General features: G+C 44.5%; 1 protein-coding gene across 1 annotated transcript in view; it reads right to left on the bottom strand.

Annotated features, from left to right (window-relative positions):
* Nucleotides 1–17,903: 17,903 nt before the first annotated feature.
* Nucleotides 17,904–19,127, bottom strand: part of PDE8A (phosphodiesterase 8A) — a 120,639-nt gene continuing 119,415 nt past the window's right edge. The window contains exon 22 of the mRNA XM_055002786.1: nucleotides 17,904–19,033. Within this exon, the coding sequence (XP_054858761.1) occupies nucleotides 18,927–19,033 (107 nt within the window). The 3' untranslated portion in view covers nucleotides 17,904–18,926. The remainder of the gene's footprint in view (nucleotides 19,034–19,127) is intronic.

Genomic DNA, 19,127 nt, shown 5'->3' on the forward strand with positions numbered 1-19,127 from the left:
GACAAGGATCTGGGAGACCCGGGTTCGAATCCTTGCTCCGTCATGGAAACTGGCTGGATGACCTGGAGCCAGTCACACCATCTCGGCCTAACCTACCTCACAGGGTTGTTGAGAAGATAACATGGAGCCGCTTTAGGGTACAAAAGAAGTATTTTTAAAAAACTACTTTATACACACAACCAATTTGCTAGAGCTGGGGGGGGGGGTCCCTCCCAACTCCTCCACCTGCCCACTTGATATATAACATATTTTATGCCACCTCAGGATGTTGTGTACAGTTCTTTGGTAATTATACACAAATCACTAGCTATTTATACTATGTTTACCCTGCCTCTGATTTTATTAGGTCTCTTGTGGGTTTTAATTAATTAACGTTCTTTTACTAATCGTGTCATGTTATTAACTGTTGGAAGTTGCCATAAGAACACGAGGAAGCAAAACTGGTGGTAAAACTGAAGAATGGATTTAAACTATTCTTTTAAAAGCAGTGAATCTAAGCGGAAGGAAGGAAGGAAGGAAGGAAGGAAGGAAGGAAGGAAGGAAGGAAGGAAGGAAGGAAGGAAGGAAGGAAGGAAGGAAGGAAGAATATAGTCAACAAAAAGATGGGATAGGGAGAAAAGTTTTTGCTTGGCACCTAAGTTCAGAAGGCTTAGTGCTTGATAAATGGACATGGAAAAGAATATTATCACCTTGGTCCCATTACCAGGACCCTCTCACCTTGCTGCAGATTGTGAATGAATAAGCAGAGAAGACTTCACAGTTGATCTTGGCTGGAAATGGTATTGGAGTGTATCAATGGTACTGGAGATCCAATTTGGTGTAGTGGTTAAGAGCGCGGGACTCTAATCTGGAGAGCCGGGTTTGATTCCCCACTCCTCCACTTGAAGCTGGGTGACCATGGGCTAGTCACGGTTCTCTGGAGCTCTCTCAGCCCCACCCACCTCGCAGGGTGTTTTGTTGTGGGGATAATAATGACATACTTTGTAAACTGCTCTGAGTGGGCATTAAGTTGTCCTGAAGGGCGGTATATAAATCGAATGTTGTTGTTATTATCATGAGAGGAGATGAACATCCTCTGTTGAACATGGCTGCATACGAACTCAGCACCAACGGCCAGTGGGTGTTTGTGGAGGAAATTGAAGCTGGCCGTTCATAGGCAGATGTTTCTTCAAAGGACATAGGCGGTCAGTGGCCACCAAGTTGGGCACATGCCTCACACCGTTTGGATGATGGAGAACCAGTTATGATAAAGGAGTCTTAAGTTTTGCGGCTGATGCTGACCAGAGGAAGATTTCTGTTGGGGGTGAGGAGGTTGGAGAGAACCAAGCGGATGCTGTTTGCTTTTGGAGAAACGGATGCTGCTCTGCTTGCTCCCTCACGTTCTGCTGTATATATTTGTAAATAAACAGGAATTACAAAAACTTCCAGAGCTCCCTCGCTGCAAGGAATGGACCCTTCAGAGCAGCTGCCTCTGGAACTTCTCGCCACTTGGGGAAGTTTGGAATGCACAAAACGATCAGCAAGCTTTGTTGATTTATCTAAGTCCCATAAACATTCTCTTCAGTGTTTTTAAAATTTAAAAAAAAATCTGCAACTGTCCTCAAGAATCATTGAGGATGACAGGATCTTCATATATAATTAACGCATAATCCTCTTATTTCTTCATATATTTTAATAGGCACAAGATGTCTCCCCTCCCCCATACTGCATGGTCAAATAATTTTCCAATGAACTTCTCTCTGTGGATTTGTCCTTTAGCACTATCTGAACTCTGCAAGCTTAAATGCACCACCCCAAGGGACAGCGAAAATGCCAGACAGTAGAAGTACGGGATTCATCTCTTTAAGAACGGAGAGCCACGGTGACCACTAGATGGCAGTAGTTAGAGTCACATAAAAAATCTACAACTCTTTGCAACAATTTGTACAATCCAAATTATAACAAGACTGGCAGGCCTCCAAAAAATCCCCGAACAGGATTTGTGAGGCTCAGAATATACGTGAGATTCAGTCGTGTAATTCATTCTCCCGGCATTCTGTTTTGTTAAAGTGAACCCACATCCCGAGCTATGATAAAAGAGTCAGAATAAATAAACAAAGAACACTCAGATTTTAAGAGAGGCCCATCAGATTTGGGGGGCGGGGGGCGGGGAGGGACCAACAAGCACAGCATGAAGGCAACACCTTTCCTCCATCCTTTGTCTTCAGCTCCGGGCATTCACAGATATACTGCCTCTAAACAAAGAGGTTCCATTTTATCATAGCTAGTAGCCATCCCTACATATCTGAATCTCTTTCAGAGTCTCTCCACACACCTTGGCACATGCTCATCAAGTGTAGGGAGATGCAATGTTAGCCAGGAAGCGTAGTTTAAAAAGAGCTGGCGGAGATTGCTCCTCAGAGGGTTTGTTAATTTCATCTTTGCCTCTCTAAAGGCTCTGTCACTTTCACCTCTCCCGTCTAAAACTGTGTGGGATGGCAACCAGAGGGCAGTGAGGAATAGAAATAGGCTGGACCTGCCTTCCAGAGCTGGGCTTGGACCTGGAGAGGTTACAATGGGCTGAAGTTTCCCCTTCTGGCATTTCACAGCCCCTTCACACAGCTCCAGGGTATAGCAAACCCTTTGCCCTGCCGCCAGCTCTGTCTTTTTAAACTATCCTTCCCAGCTATCGTTGCATCACCCCACGCATTCTTCATGTGTCAGATGTCTCGTGTAGAGAGACTCCTAGAAAGCTATCTAAGTTAAGCTTCAGATGGGTAGCCATGTTGATCTGTAGTCAAAGAGTAACATCCAGATCCAATAGCCCCTTAAAGACCAACTAGATTTCCAAAGTATGAGCTTTCAAGAGTCAAAACTCCCTACCTGATGAAGGCAGCGTTGACTCTCGAAAGCTCATGCCTTGGCAATCCAGTTGGCCTTTAAAGTGCTATCAGACCTAAACCTTGCTCTAGCTAAGTTGTGGCCATTACTGGACTTTGTGGTAAGGAGTTCCATAAACTAACTGGGTGCTGAGACTAGTCCCAAATAGCTCTTGAATTATAAGACTGAGAAAATAACTTTTCTCTCTCTCTCCACCTCATTCATAATTTTATAAATCTGTATCATGCTCCCTTTGTAAATTAAACTCTGACTCTTAAAATGAATTTTAGTAAACTAACTGATAATTGGTTAAAAAAACAGAGAGAGCAATTAAAAAAAACGTAGTTAGTTCAAACTCCTGGGATATAAAGTAAACAAACAAACTGTGGGCAAACCAAGTATAGTCTGACTGTATCCCTCTTGGCCAGACCTTGTTCTTTTACCTTTCATTTAGGAGGACTGTATCAGCAGAATCAACTCACTTCACTGGTTCTACTTTCTTATTCCTCCAATCTCAACATTTCCAAGATATTACAATGAACAACAGAGCCTGCCTTGGGACTAGAACCCATGCCCCTCTGCACCACAGTCCAGCACCTTAACCACAAGGCCAACAATGAGTCACTGTTTAATAGCTTCTTCCTCTTTGTCACAATGAAAGCAATGCACTTAAGGGCATGTCTGACTACATCACTGACAAACTGCTTTCCCGGGCTTTCTCTTTTTCCAGGGAACTGCAGTTCAGGAGGTGGATGGGAATTCTCAGCAATGCACCAAACTACAATGCCAGTTTGGGGAAACAGTTAAAGAAAGTGGGATAAAACAACTTTGTACGGTATAATCCCTTAGTTGCTAAAACGGTATCTCTATTGATGGGCCATCAACTAGCGCCTTATCTGCCAAGGGTCCAGCAAGGCTGATTTCAGGATTTTGGGCAAGAGCATGACAGCAAGCTCCCCCCACCCCAAGCATGTCACCCATTAGGCGCATAGGCAACCCCCACCACAAATCCTGTCCTTGCTAGCAAAGGCCACGGGAGCGTGAAGGAGTTCCTCTCAGCATAAAATGGCATGACAGATTGATCGAAGAGGCTTCTGTGAAGCTGCAGGAGTCTCTGGGGGACATCACCCATTCTTAGAGTTGCCAGCCCCCCAAGTGGGTCCTGGCAGTCTTCTGGGACACCAACTGATCTCCATATGGCAAGGATCAATTGTCCAGGAGGAAATGGCAGCTTCAGAGGGTGGAATCTGTGGCGTTACATCCTTGTTGAGCTCTCTCTCCTCCCCAAACTCCCTCCCCAAATCTCCAGGAATTTTTCTCAACTAGGGCGATTTCCACATGGCTTACCTTCTTCCGAAAACTTCCGAAAAACAGCGTCTTCACACGCTGTAATCGCGTGAGAAGATGCTGTCTTCCGCGATAACAGCGTCTTCTCGCACGATAACAGCGTCTTCCTGGTGCGATTTCGCACGCAAAGATGCTGTTTTTTGGAAGAAGGTAAGCCGTGTGGAAACGGCCCTAATGTTGGCATTGGAAACCTTACCCAGACAGTACAAACGGCTAGGTGTGGAGATGAACCCTTCACCAAGCCAGAAATACCACCCCACTAAGCTTTGACCCTGTTACTTGTCATTGAACACTAGCACATAGAGCACAACCTCTGCTGAAGACCCCAGAGAGCATGGGGGACATTACTCAGCTATATAGAGCATTAAAACGCTGTAAAAACAATGCAACCCCCGCCCCCCCCCGCCAGTATAATGCATAACAATGAACAATGCAATAAAACTGGATTGCATAATTTAAAGCAATGAGATAAAAACAATAGAATACATCCCTTCAACTGGATTTCACAGTCAAATGGATGCAATAAACAGGATTTCACAATTAGAGAGCAATTAAATATAAGTCCGCCAAAAACATCAACTGTGCTTACATGCTGCTCTTCTGCTCTTCTAAACAGATTAGTGCTCTACCCAGAGCAGTGAACAAAGTTGTTATTATCCCTACAACACAGCTGGGGCTGAGAGGAGTGGCTTACTCAAGGCTACCTGCTGAGATGGCAATAGTGAGATTTTAACCAGCAGAGTGCTGATTTGCAGCCCAACCACTGTGCTCCACATAATAGATAGAATTCACAATACAATTTAAAGCAGAAGGGAAAGAAAACAACCTATTATTTTCCACAGGCAGTTAAAAAATAGAATCCTATTACCTTTATAGAAAATGCCCTTGTAGAATTCTGTTTTTCCACTCTGCTATTTTCTTTATAGAAATGCCCTCTTGAACCGTTCTGATTTACACATGCCATTTCCCCACTGCCTTAAGATCCAGCACAATTCACAAAAACGATTTCAAGTTTCCCTCCATATCTGAGCCCCTAAATATTCTCTCTTCTGTTGCCCATGTTTTTTCTTTAGTGGCAATATGAGGAACCATTTACCCTTGTCTGCACCTGGCGTAGGGAACCACTTTTGAAGGACATATACTGTTGCAAGTTAACCCGTAGGAACTAATTCACACATTCACTTACCAATCCCAAACGCAAGCTTCTCCTGTTGAAGATTACAGAAAGGGATTCTCCGAGGGGTCCCAAAGGCACAGCAACAGCCAAACACTGCATGTCTAAAGCAAATACAGGCAATAGGATCATAAAACTATCCCAGGTTGCTCTCTTTGTTACCGTAATAGCAAATCTCACCGTTAAGTAAAGACACAGTTAACACACCAGAGGGAGCTATTGGCTGACAAGCTGCCTTGGAGAGCTAAATAATGCATTGATGGTTCTTCCAAGCCCAAGAAGCTGAAATTGGAGGATTCTCTTTTTATTTTATTTTTTTAAAAATCTGTTCCATAAAATGCAGCAAATAATTTTCTTTTGTGCTGGTGCAAAGAGGAACAGAAAGTATAACCTGTTATAAAAGTAACAAAATTTTAAAAATTTGCCATGAGCTTTCATTTACAGTCTGGACCTTCAAAACTTAATTGAGTTGCGCCCTTGTAGTCAAGGGCCTTCCCCAGGTTTCAGGTAGCCCCAAACTCAAATGTTTTTTGGCTGCCTCTCTTATCATTCTCCAGGGTTGGTCTTAGCCAATGGCCAACACAAAGGCAATTCCTTAGACCCGGAATGGGGAGGGGCAACCACCTACAGCCCTGACCTTCTGAAGAAGGGGGGAAAGAAGAGTAAGAAAGGGAAGAAGATGGTTGCCAGCCACAAGGGGGCCGAAACAGCCTGGATTAGATCGGTGCTGGGCAGGGGAGGCGGGGGAACCCTCCCCTGCCCAGCACTGACCCGATCTGGGCCGTTTCGGCCCCCAAACCAGGCCCAAAAGGGCCACTTCTGGTTATTTAGGGCCCCATTTTGCCATTTTGAGCCCAATTTCGGCCCTGAATGGCCAGGACTGAGTCCAAAACAGCCAGGATAGGTGCTGTCAGGGGGTGCGGCATATGGAAATCAGTTATGCTAATGACACACTTCTGGTGATGCCAAGGGGCAAGGCATATGATAATGAGTCTTGCTAATGAGTCCCTCCAGCTCTTTTTCTATGAAATGACCCCTGCTTACCTTCATCTGGAACGCCACAGAACATCAAGACTAAACCGCGGAAGATAGCATCTTCTCGCACGAGTTTTGCGCGACATCGTGTAAAACTCGCACGAGAAGACACTATCTTCTGCGGGTTTTTTCCACGATGTTCCAGATGAAGGTGAGTAGTGTGGAAACGGCCCAGAGCTGACTGAGATGCTAATGACAGGGCAGAATGCTAGCCAGGACCAGCCTGGCAACCAGCGGAAGACCCTGGTTGGGACAAAAAAAATCCAGCAATGCACAGGCCCAAACCAGCCCTGATGTGGGTTTTCTGTGTGGGATAGCGAAAAGGACGTGAATGCTTCACTGTATGAGGTTAATTGCCAGGGCTCTGGCCTTTCAGCTCTAACCACTACCACAACATATCATGGAACGCATTCCGCTCTGTAAATATTGACTGAGTCAGTGTTAAACATGTCACAGATGTTTAATTAGCTCGGGCTTGGGCTCTGATGTGGTTCAAAGTAATTTTCCTATTGAACAGTTTGGCCCGGATTCTTCTACCCACCCATGATGAAGATTCTGTTAGGATTAGGCAGGATTTGTTTAGACATGCTCTCAAGTAACGTCCGTTCCCCCTTCCGTTTTACTAAACAAAATTCCACTCGTGGAGATTCCCTTGGAATAGTTCTGCTGTAGGGAGAGGGGAAGATAACTCCGCTTGGCAGAGGCAATCGCTGTTGTGGTCTCCCTGTGTATAGTGTTCAGTCACATTATGTATGCCGAAGCCAATTCCACAAGTTAAGACGCCAAGACAGATTCTCAGCCACGTTAACTTTACAAGGCCATTAAACACGTTGCCTTGGATCCTTGTGGCTACTCCTCTCAGGAGAGTCTGAATCCTTCCTCCAGAGCTTTTGCATTTCCCAGGTCTACAAAACTGAACGAAAATCAATGTACAAAGAACCGGCTCCAGGGAAGCAAAGAGAGGGATTTCCAAGGATCCTAGCACTAACAAAGGTTCATGGCCATTCATAAAGAAGCAGAAATAAAATAATCCCTGCCGGCATGCCATATCTTTTACGGCACTCCAAATCTGGAGGCTGGCATTAGGTTGAATGCAGCGGTAATTTTATACCGGTGGAATGGGGCAATTTTTGGCAATTTGCACATCCTAACGAGGACCCCTAATTTGCCTCTTATGCTGTTCCCAAGAGTACCCTACAGTGGGAGGCAGGAAAATTACCTTCCTTCCATCAGTGTAAAATTACCACTTGATCCAAGCCATTGCTTTACTTTAAAAAAAATATTTTTATACCAACTCTCTTAACAAAATCCTCAAGGCAGTTTGCAGAATATAAACCTCACACCTCAAAGACGATGCAATCCATGAAACCTTAAAAACATAACCATTTCTCAAACCAACAACAACAGCAAAGGTTCCCTCGATCTTGTCATACTTTTTTTCTCCAAATGCAAAAAAAAAAAAAAAGGATTTCTCACCTTAATAAGTTTCAGGTGGGTAGCCATGTTGGTCTACAGTCGAAGAGCAAGATCTGGATCCAATAGCAAAACCAACGAGACTGTAATGGATTTTTAATTCTCAGTCCCTTAGGTAAAGTAGTAGATTTTTAATTCTCAGTTTCTTATGTATAGCAGTGGATTTTTTATTCTCAGTCCATTAGGTCTAAATCTAGTTGGTCTTTAAGGTGCTATTGGACCCAATCTTGCTCCTCAACTTAATAAATAACCTAGGATTTTTTTGTTCAGTGTTTAAAAAGAGCAAAGGATATAACTGAATTTGTAGTCCCGAGAAATCAGGCATCTGCATAAACCTGAGCTGAGAAAAATAGGAAGTTTGGCCTCATTTAGGACAACAGCACCAGTCCCATTTACGTAAGACTCAAGTGAACGCCCGCGGAGCACAATGGAAGAGTCAAGCAGCAAGTTGGTCCCCACCTGCAAGAGGAAGCCAGATCCCAGCAGGATAATGGTCTCTCTTCTGAGTTCCCTTGTTTCACGCCCCATTGACTATGTCAATGTTATTCAAGACAACAATAAAACACAAGGAGTAACCGAACACGCTTTTTAAAAAAAACACTTCTTACATTTATTGGCCCAGCCAGACCCCTTAAACGCCAGACAGATGCAGTCTACCTCCAGCACTGCTGTTCTGACTAGTGCAGGATTTGGTATCGTGTGTGGGATTCAGCATCCAGAAAGCCTCAACTTTCACTCTGCCCACCCCCAAGTTTCTAGTCAATAATGTTGGGGGGGGGGAATCTAAAAATATGTAGACAATGTCATATGCAGCCTTTTGTGGGGGGGGGAAGGGAAAATTCTGTCTGGGGATCTCTCCTGAACCAAACTGTCATTCTCCTGAGATGGACACAGCAACTAAGCACAAGCAATATGACGCTTTCCCTTCTAGATTTGACAGCCTTGTGTAGTGGTTAGAGCGTTGGACTAGGATCTGGGAGACCCAGGTTCAAATCCCCACTCTGCCATGGAAGCATACTGGGTAATCTTGGGCCAGTCGCGCACACTCAGCCTAACCTAGTTTAGTTTAGTTTATTCGGTGTTTAACCCGCCCTCCCCACAAGTGGGCTCAGGACGGGGTACAACAGTCATAAAATACAATTACTTAGCAGATTATACAATAAAATTCAACAATTAAAATTGTATATATGCAAAAACCTGATATAGTTGGCTACACATTCCTGCCCCCAGCCTACCTCTCAGGGTTGTTGTGAGGGTAAAATGGAGGAGAGAAGTTTGTAAACTGCTTTGGGTGCCTGTTGTGGAAAAAGGCAGAGTACAAATGAAGTTAAATAAATAAATAAAATTGACAACTAGTCAGCTGCCACATAGATTCGGAAGGTTTGGCAGTGGGTGGAGAGAATTTCATTCTTTCTGACACCTCTCATACCCTCTCTACACACTACACTCCAACTCTTTTGTGCATCCCTTAAAAGTCCCAAGAGCAAAACATTTTGATCGGATCCTTTTTTGTTGTTGTTGAGGGAATGAGGTTTTCGTTTCTTTTCTCTCCACATTAAAAGTGGAACAAAATATGTAAATAAAAACAATCACATGCCAAAAGGCCTCCTTTGCATATTGCTTGTTGAGTGTAGCTTTTCTTCCACCCAGAATGTGGAGGCTGAGCTTTGAAGTGCTTTGTTAAATATGGCACAGGACCAGACGACAACTCCTCCCCCAACAACACCATATATTGTGCACACGCCCTGCATCTTAAGAGATGTTCATCAAAACAACAGTCTAACACACTTGCAAACAAATCCACAAAAGCCACTAGCCACTTGCAGAATGTAGATGGTCTGTAAGGTCTGTATGGTGAAAAAAAGAGGGCAGGGGAAGGTCAATTCTCTTTTAAAACAAAAAAAAATTCTTTGCTTGGTCATCTGGAGGCAAGTCTGATCTCCATAGGCGAACAGCTATTAATAGACTCATTGGTTTCAATGGGTTTAAGCACACACCGTTCTTGTTGAACTGCAACTAGGAAAAGCGGAAACAGACAGTCTAAACATCGTGGATTAATCAGACTTATATGAAATGGGTTGCAAAAATATGGTTGCAAATTGAATTAAGTAGCCACAAGGGCTGGTCAGCCTGGATCCATATACAATGTAATGGAATTAATTGCTCAGTGTGGGTTTCAGGGAACTCATTATATCGATCCCACCTTTCCTGCATAGAGTCATTCTGCATCTCTATCGCAAGAGGCAAAAAAACTGCCTTCCCTCCATCCATCCTTGCAACTCAGCTCCTTTGGAGATGCTTATAAAGAAATAAAACATTGATCCTTTGATGTTAAAATGTTAAGCGCCCCCCCCCCACTCATTTGTGTAACTCTTATTCTTGCATGTCGTTTATTTCCTTCCCAAGATCCAGTCCTTTCTGATGCAGGCAAGCAGGGAAGGAATCATTTCGCTAATGTAGAAACGACACAGCTCTTTCATCCCATCACCCAAATGAGTTCATAGGTAAGGGTAAGTTCTAACGCGAGTACCCGCCAGCAGCGAGTTAAGATTCATTTGCTCAGGGAAATGATGTCACATTGCCTGGAAAACAAGTAATTTGTAAGCTGGCTGTCTTGACATCAAGGCTGGTACAGTCGGGTGCTCGCTGTCCGAACAGCACCGCTGTTCTTACCACGCCCTTTTCAAGAAGGTCAAAGCAGAGTTCCAGAACTCTTGATTTGTACACACTAACCTTTCCTAGGGGAGGGCCTGCAGCTGCGTGCTACTGTACATGCTTTGCATACGGGAGGTCCCAAGTTTTATCTCTGGCATCTTCAGTTAAAAGGATCTCACATATATCAAGCTGCCTTATATTGAATCCATCAAGGCATTGCCTACTCAGACTGGCAGCAGCTCTCCTGGGTCTCAGGTGGAGGTCTTTCCCATCTCCTAGTACCTGATCCTTTTCGCCGGAGATGCTGGAAATTGAACCTGGGACCTTCTGCATGCCAAGCTGATGCTCTGTCACTGAGCCACCCTCCTTTGCCTCTTGGCTAGAAGGTCCCGGGACACACACTGCCACCCACAGACAATACCCAATTAGATGGACGGATGAGCCAACTCGGTAGAAAGCAGCTCATCTCTGCCTCCATTGCTTTTTGATCAGTGTGAGGCTGCAAATGTATGCGCCTTGAATGAGGGGAAGCACACATCTCAAAGATAGAGGCACACGCTTTGCATGCACAAGGTCTGCATCTGAACCGCTGGCATCGTCAGTTAAACAGATAATGGAAACTGCCAAAGGGCCGAGACCTTGGAAAGCCACCTCCCAACACACTGAGTTAGATGCCTCAATGGTCGGACTCAAGATTAAGCAAGTTCACATGATCATAATTTATGGGCATTTGCCCTTTTGCTTCTAGCCGATGGCTTGCAACCTGTGGCCTTGATAACTCGCTGGACGTCAGCACAGGATGTCTGGTGTACTTTTTTTTGGCTTGTTCTTTATAAGCTGATTCTGCACACGTTGGATAATGCACTTCCAATCTTCTTTAGAGATCATTTGGAACTGAATTTTTCAAGTGTGAAACAAAAAATCCACTTCCAAACGATAGCTAAAGTGCATTGAAAGTGCATTATCCAACGTGTGCGGAATCAGCCATAGTTTTGTTTGTTTTGCTGTTAACTCCATGTTAAGCCTCAGAAACAGCATTCAGTGTATTCTGGAATTCTCCACCAGTACAGAATCAAACGCTTTGTCCTGGAGGGTCTCATCAGATCTTGGAAGCTGAGTGTGGTTGGTCTTGGTTAGTACTTGGATGGGAGACCAGCAAGGACGTCCAGGGTCACCATGCAGAGGCAGGCAATGGCAAACCACCTTCATTTGTCTCTTACCTTAAAAACCCCCCATATGTTGGCTGTGACTTGATGGTGCTTTACATACAGAGAGAATTAAGCATCTTAATTCTGAATATTCCTCTCCAAGTTTCTAGTCCTTACTGCTGCAAAGACAGGTTTGAAAAGGCAAGGCCAATGATGGGGCTCTCAAATCAGAATGGTGGGCTCTAGAGGGCGAGTTCACAATTTTGCATAGGCTTTTGCCATGTCAAGAAAAAGCCCAAAAATGGTGAAGAAAATCTAAAGCGGAATAGAAGTGGTTACCCCATCATGGGGTATTCTAAGTTTTTTCCCTACTGTTCGAACAGCAGGCACATTGCCTGCTTCCTAAAACTGAAAGACAACAAGAAATAGGGAAGAGAAAAATGAGAACGAAGAGGACAGGGCACACTCAATACTATGCATGTATCTGACCTGTCTTTCAGTCTGTGTAAAAGTTTTGTCCTTTGTGGCCTACCTTATTCAGTCCGTCAGGCTTCTGTGGTTGGCTGTGGCTGCCTGATACTTGCTCTCCCTTTTGGTGCCTTCCCTTTTGTCTCTCTTTCAAGGGCTTGTTCTCCCAAAACTGATACTGACCAATAAGAACAAACCCTCAGGTATCCTGGGAACTGTAGTTTTGGCTGAGCAGAGGCCTATCCTGTGAATAACTGGGATCTCGCACTGAGGAGTGGCCTGGAAGGAGTTAGGGGCTTGGCCTGGGTCTTTCTAAGTTGCCTGTCTGAAGAGAGGGACTTAGTTGTGCTATATCAGGGCTGAATTTTTCTGAAGGGCTGAGCAGGAAGAAGGCACCTCAAAGGCTAAGAGCAGCTGAGTTGACATGTCCAGTTTAATGGGGAAAGGGGCCGTGGGGTACGTTCCTTTTTCCTCAGTGCTTATTTTGTTTGACTGCAATGGATATGTACACTGACATATCCTGGCTTATCAAAGTTTGAACTAAAGTTTCACTACCACGCTTTGCAAGTGGGCAAAAAATAAATCCATTTGCCTGGCTCATGCCTTCATTTTAGACAAACAGACCACGTCATTTCAAAGTTTGAAAGCCTAAAGAGTCTTCCTCTTATGGAAATGGTAGTGGGAAAGTAACCAACAGGCTTGGAGAAAAATGTCCTTCCCCTTTAATAGAAGCTTAACTTATGGAAATGGGCAGGTGAAGCTTTCCATGGCATAGTGGTGGTAAATAACATCACCTGGTAGGGGTCAGAGTGTCAGACTAGGATCTGGGAGGCCCAGGTTTGAATCCCCGCTCTGCCATGAAGCTGGCTGGGTAACTTTGGGCCAGTCACACCCACTCAGCCTAACCAACCTTACAGGGGTTTTGTGAAGATGAAATAGAGGACAACAGAATGATACGTAAGCTAGTGTTGTGGGCTTGGCCAACCCAAGCAGAGTAGTCAAAGTTCAGTCCAAAGTCAGAGCATGAGTTCAAAGCCAGGAGTGAGTCCAAGTCCAAATGCCAAGTCAGGGGGTTCGTAGGTCAGTTACCAGTAAGGTCACGTCTAGATGCGGGCCGGGCCAAGCAGGGCAGGGTTCAAGGGAGTGGTCGCAGCCGTAGCAGGAATCCAGCACGTTGCTTCCATGCCTGGCAGTTCCTCTAGACTGGCTTTTATAGCCAGGTGTGGTTTGCAGCCAGCTGCTTGGGCTCTATCCTGATGCTACTCATTGCGCCGTCTCTCCTGCAGCTCCACTCTCTGCTTTCCTCTATGGTGCTCTTTGGGTGTGGGTGAACCTGGAGGGGTGGAAGCTCCTGGCTGGGCTTCACCTGTGGTGTTGGACGTCCCTGGCTGGGCTTCACCTGTGGTGTAGGAGCTGGAGGGTGCTGGCGGCTCTGCCTCAGCTGCTGGCTGTGGACTCTGATAAGCCAGCAGCTGTTCTTCCTGATCACCGGCTTCAGCTGAGTCAGGGCTGGCTACACGAAGCTCCTCTTCTCCAGAGGATTCCTCGCTTTCACTCAGCCCAGACTGGCCCATGACAGCTACTTCGGTTCCCCATTGGAAAGTGGGCTATAAATAAATAAACAAACAGGCAAGCAAGCAAACTAACAGCAGCCTATTGAGCCTCTATCAAAGCGACATCCCTCCCCTCCTGCCCCAGGCCTGCTGGCAATACCACACACACCACATTTATCTGTTTGATGATTTATTTGATGTCTTCTGTCAATGCCAGCTTTCTTCCCATCACAACTCATCCGTCGGTATGTTAAAAAAAAAAAAAGACCTGTGAACTCTGGTTGAAGAAATGAAGCCGTGGCTTTGCAATTGACACAAAGAGCAACCAATCACACTACACAGCCACATGAAGACGTGTGTGGCAGTTGGCTGTGATCATCACACAAGTCAGCCCGTCTGCACTCAAGTTCATAGGCATCCATTGAAGATATATATACTCTCTGTCATTGGCTGGAAAATGCGTAATGTCATTGAACAAAGATGGTCAAGCTAGGCCTTAGGGAGGGAAAACTCATCACAAGCTTGCTGTTTTCAGCAGTGGCTAACCTTTACTTAATACACATCCATATTAAGAACAGCCATATCAAAAACCCAGAGAGCCCAATATTCTAGGCAGCCAGAGCTGCTGCTACTTTCGTAATTCCATTTTCTGCATCACTTGGCATATGCCTGATACTCTTTTGCACTGTCTCATTTTACTCCTAGTGGTGCTGTGCTGTCAAGTTATAGCTGACTTATGGCAACCCCTGGTGGGTTTTTTATGGCAAGAGATTAACAGTGTGCTTTGCCATTGCCTGCCTCTGCAACCCTGGTCTTCGTTGGAGGTCTCCCATCCAATCACTAACCAAGGCCGCCCCTGTTTAACTTCTGAGATCTGATGAGATTAGGCTCCCCTGGGCTATCCAGGTCAGGGCAAATCCTATTCCTATTGCATTGCTTATTAACTCTCTCATGCTATTTGACTGCATTGTTTGCCATCATCTACTCCCCCTTGCGTCTCAGGGACAAAATAAATAAATAAATTTATTTGTTTCTCTTCCTGTTGGCTGTCTTCACCAAAGGGAGGGGGAGACATAGAAACAGGGAAACACTATGGAATGGGTATGCCTAAAATATCAGAGTGATTTCTATGACCCTGTGAAAACATTTGCATGCTAGCACTACTAGTATATGCATGGCTTTTTTCTGGGAAAAAAGGTGGTGGAACTCAGTGGGTTGCCCTCGGAGAAAATGGTCACATGGCTGGTGGCCCCGCCCCCTGATCTCCAGACAGAGGGGAGTTTAGATTGCGGTGTGGAGGGCAATCTAAACTCCCCTCTGTCTGGAGATCAGGGGGCGGGGCCACCAGCCATGTGACCATTTTCAAGAGGTTCCAGAACTCCGTTCCCCCGCGTTCCCACTGAAAAAAAGCCCTGAGTATTTGGCTAGTATATGCGACTGTCCAGGGAGATGGTAATTCTCCAGCTTTCTCACAACACAGTGAGGCATGATGGGTATCTGACGCAACCCATGCTGATTTCCTGTGTATTTTGCCCAAGAAACAAGGATTAAGAAGAAATAAACATGTATAAAAAAGCCAGGGCAGAGGTTAGGGGACACTGACATTTGAGAACAAAGAAACAGAGAGAGAGCCTCTGTGGTTTATTTTTAAGATTTTTTTTTTAAAAAAATTCTCACGTTTATGCAATAGCGTGCGAATTAAAAATAAAGAAAAAAGGTTTAAAAGGAACCGGCTAAAATTTCAACACTTCTTAAAAATACATTTTTTTTAAAAAAATTGTCTGTTGTCTGCGATGACTATTTCATTTAAATTACGAAGGGATGGAACCTCGACAAACATCTGGAATTTAGAAGTTTTCATTGCTGTTATTTTTCTTTCAACACCACGGAGAGAAAAAGGAGGCGAGGGAGAAGCGCATACAATCCACTTGGGAAGGGTTTTTTTTTTGGTACACACCTCATTAAAATTGATTAATGACCGTTGTGGTAAGCAAACAGGTGCAGAGTCTCCATTCACCGCAGTGAAGCCTGCGCACGAAGCATTCCCTAAGGATTCTGCCCGTGGGCTATAAAACGCTGTTGATTGTTAAATATTTAAAGATCTTATTCTCTTTAGGTAGACAGTCGACAGCTCTGAAAGAAATACTGTATAAAATAAAGGAAAATGGCCATTCCATTATACATTTTTTTGGAAAAAGGATGAAAATCAATGGGTTCCCAACTCCTGAATTGACAGGTCACAGAGGGGTCTGATTTGGATTAGGAAAGCATGTGGAGAGGCAGTTTTAATCCTTTCCCTCCACCCTCATTTCCCAATCAGAAATGGCCCTGGGGAGGCAACTATTTGCCCCATTGGGCTAAACTTACAGGATGTTACTACCATACTGGGATTTTTTTTCTAAAACCACGATCCTAAACCTGTAATTGTAACAATGTTCTTTCCGTGCACGTATTCTAGCATTCTTTTTCCAGCGCTCCTGCTAAAAGACACTCCACCCCTACCAAATCCTGAAACTGTAAGCTGTTCTAAACTCATGGGCTTTTACCCAGAGTTCGCTATGCCACATGACACTTACACAGCACTTGTGCATGGTAAGAGAGTGTTGTTCACATCCATGGAGGGTACAGCTTTGTGAATCATCATCTCACAAGCGCAGGGCTATTCAACTGAATACTACAGCCTGGTAAAAAGCCACTGTCCATCACTCCCAGGTCCTCAGGCAGGGGGTATTGTAAATAAGAACAGATTTTTCAAAAGATTTCAGGTCATCAGATTGCACATAGCGCTTGTATTATATAGGCAGGTAAGGCGATTGTTAAAAACAAACCGAGAATGGATGGGCTCATAACCTCTGTGGTTTATTTGCAAGATTTCCACAAAGCTTTTCTCTGTAGAGCTGAAGCTCAGGTTAATTTCACCTGAAGACACACTGGGTCTCGGGGAAGAGTTCCCCCCCATCTTATGACCAAATTCACATCAGGGGCCACTCACAACAGTTGTTATTTATCAAGGAAAGAAATGCACTGGAGACCCAATCATGGATATTTCCCCCCTGCACCTTTGTCTGGTTAGTCTTAGGACTTGCCAAGAATGACAGGTGCTGGAGATGCTCAGAGCTGAGGGAGGTGGGGGAGCTAATGAGTCTCCTCGGACAAGGCTCTGCCATCACACTGTTCTGGAGAAAAGCACAGCGCAGGAACAACACCATGCTTGGAAAAATGCTCGTCGCATTTGCCGATGTAAACGACTGCAATGCCGTCCTAATGGTCCTTTGGATGTCGCTGGGACTGAAAAATCCGTGCCGCCTGCTTTTCGAGAGCAGACATGGTAGCAAAGAGATTGGCAAGTCGCACTGGAGAAAACACATTGAGCAATGCACAGAAGGCTGCCTAGATCTTGTTGGCCGACAAACAGGTGACCATCAAGAGAAGAGAGAAACCATTCTCTGCAAATAGCCACTGCATTCCACTATAAACGAACAACCCAGTATCCCCTTTCTGTAAAATGTTGCTCTCATCTAAGAAACAGCCTTTAAAAATGCTGTTCAGATATGGCACAATCCCCCTTGCATGTGTAGCCGTGGGAATGGGAGGGGACTGGCATCAATTTCACCTTCAACCAGAGGGCAGCGAGGAATGGAAATGGGCTGGAAAAGCCTTCCAGAGCTGGGCTTGGCCCTGGAGAGGTTATAACGGGCTGAAGTTTCCCTTCTGGCATTTCACAGCCCCTTCACACAGCTCCAGTGTCTAGCGAAGCCTTTGCCCTGCCTCCGGCTCCGTCTTTTTAAACTATCCTTCCCAGCTAACATTGCATCTCCCCACACATGTTCTTTATGGGTCAGATGTCTCGTGCAGAGAGACTCTACGTTGAAACCATTATACAAACGCAGCTACCTGCTTGGGTATGGATTGTGCACTCAGGAAAAAAAAAGTTGTACATAAAGTTCTCTCCATGTTTCTGGACTGGGGCTCTGTAAACCTTCCCATTCTCTTCTTTGAGCAACACTCCACATGACTTTGCCTCCACAGAGCATTCTCCTTCATAGAAGAGAGATGTAAGGCCCTGCATATATGGAGCTCTGGACTTCCGTGAACTTGAGAGTCTCACTGGAGACACTGGTTTTACATTCAAGCCAGGTTAGGATCAGAATCTACTTCTGTTGCCGATGATACGATATGTCTGTTTTATTTCAATTTTTTTTTTGCCTCTACAATGAGACCCTTTGTTTTTTTTTAAAAAAGCTTACTTTAATTAACATAGAATTGGACAATATCTCAACATATGCATCTATCCTTACAGTGCAATAAAAATGTGTCCTCTCTTCATTTATACGGCGTTTTGCATTATGAAAATAAAAGGTTTTTACTTCAATTAAATGCATAACGAGTATGAATCATGTAAATCTGTAATGTGTCTAAAGTTGGCTTTGGCTTTTAAAGTCTTTTTATAAATTCATAGAAAATATTAAACATCTGACAAAATAAATAAAACACATTTTAATCATAGAGGCCTAACAATCAACTTCAAAAAAAAAAAAATTGCCGGGTTGGGTTGGTTTGTTGTTTGTCAACATTTGCTACTAAATTTCTTTGAAGAGAACTCGCTCTCAGTAGTGTTCAACAGTGAATGATTTTGCACCTTCTGTGATATTAAAAATATATGTTCATTTTTCAGAAGATCAAAAAAAAAAGCCTCCTTCATGAAAGGTCTTTATGTCAAATATTGGATTGTTCGACATAACGTTTTTTTTTTAAGTGCTTATTGAAAAAGCATCGTCGGAATCGTTACGAGCGCATCCACCACCGACGTGGGATTTTCATCAGCGCTTTTTAAGTCTTTCCTTTTAAGAGGAGGCCATCTTCAAGCTTCACATTCTGATGCAAAGAGAATGCCAAAACAAAAAAAGACGAAAGGGGGGGAAAAAAGGGTTTTCTCATCAACCCTTTCCAGTACAGGCACTGCAGCCATCCAGTGTGATTAAATTTGAAAAGGTTTTCCAGATACCGAGTCCCTACACATCTGGTTGCAGGAGCTTACTGCTGATCTCAAGGGTTTTCTGGAACACCGAAGTCCCTCAAGGATGTGTACAGGAAGGCCTTACTGTAATACTGAAGAGACCCAAATCAATCTGAAAATGCACAATCAAATTTAGACTCGGTGGAATATGTTTTTCCAATGGGTTAAAAGTATGTACTTGGAGGAGGCGGCGATGGCTATTCAGGTGGGGGCCGAAGAGTCCGTAGCTTCCTGTCGTCCAGACCCTTCCAGTATTTGAAGTTGTTGTCCAGGTGTTGCATCAAATTTGGAAGGTCTGCAAATGCTAAAGAGAGGAAACAAGGTGTTTACACGTCAAGGGAAGGAAACATAGGATTGCCGCCACCGGCCGTGCCTGCAAAGGACGTACCACGGATTCC

This window comes from Eublepharis macularius, chromosome 18, assembly GCF_028583425.1.
Source record: "Eublepharis macularius isolate TG4126 chromosome 18, MPM_Emac_v1.0, whole genome shotgun sequence".
NCBI lineage: Eukaryota > Metazoa > Chordata > Lepidosauria > Squamata > Eublepharidae > Eublepharis > Eublepharis macularius.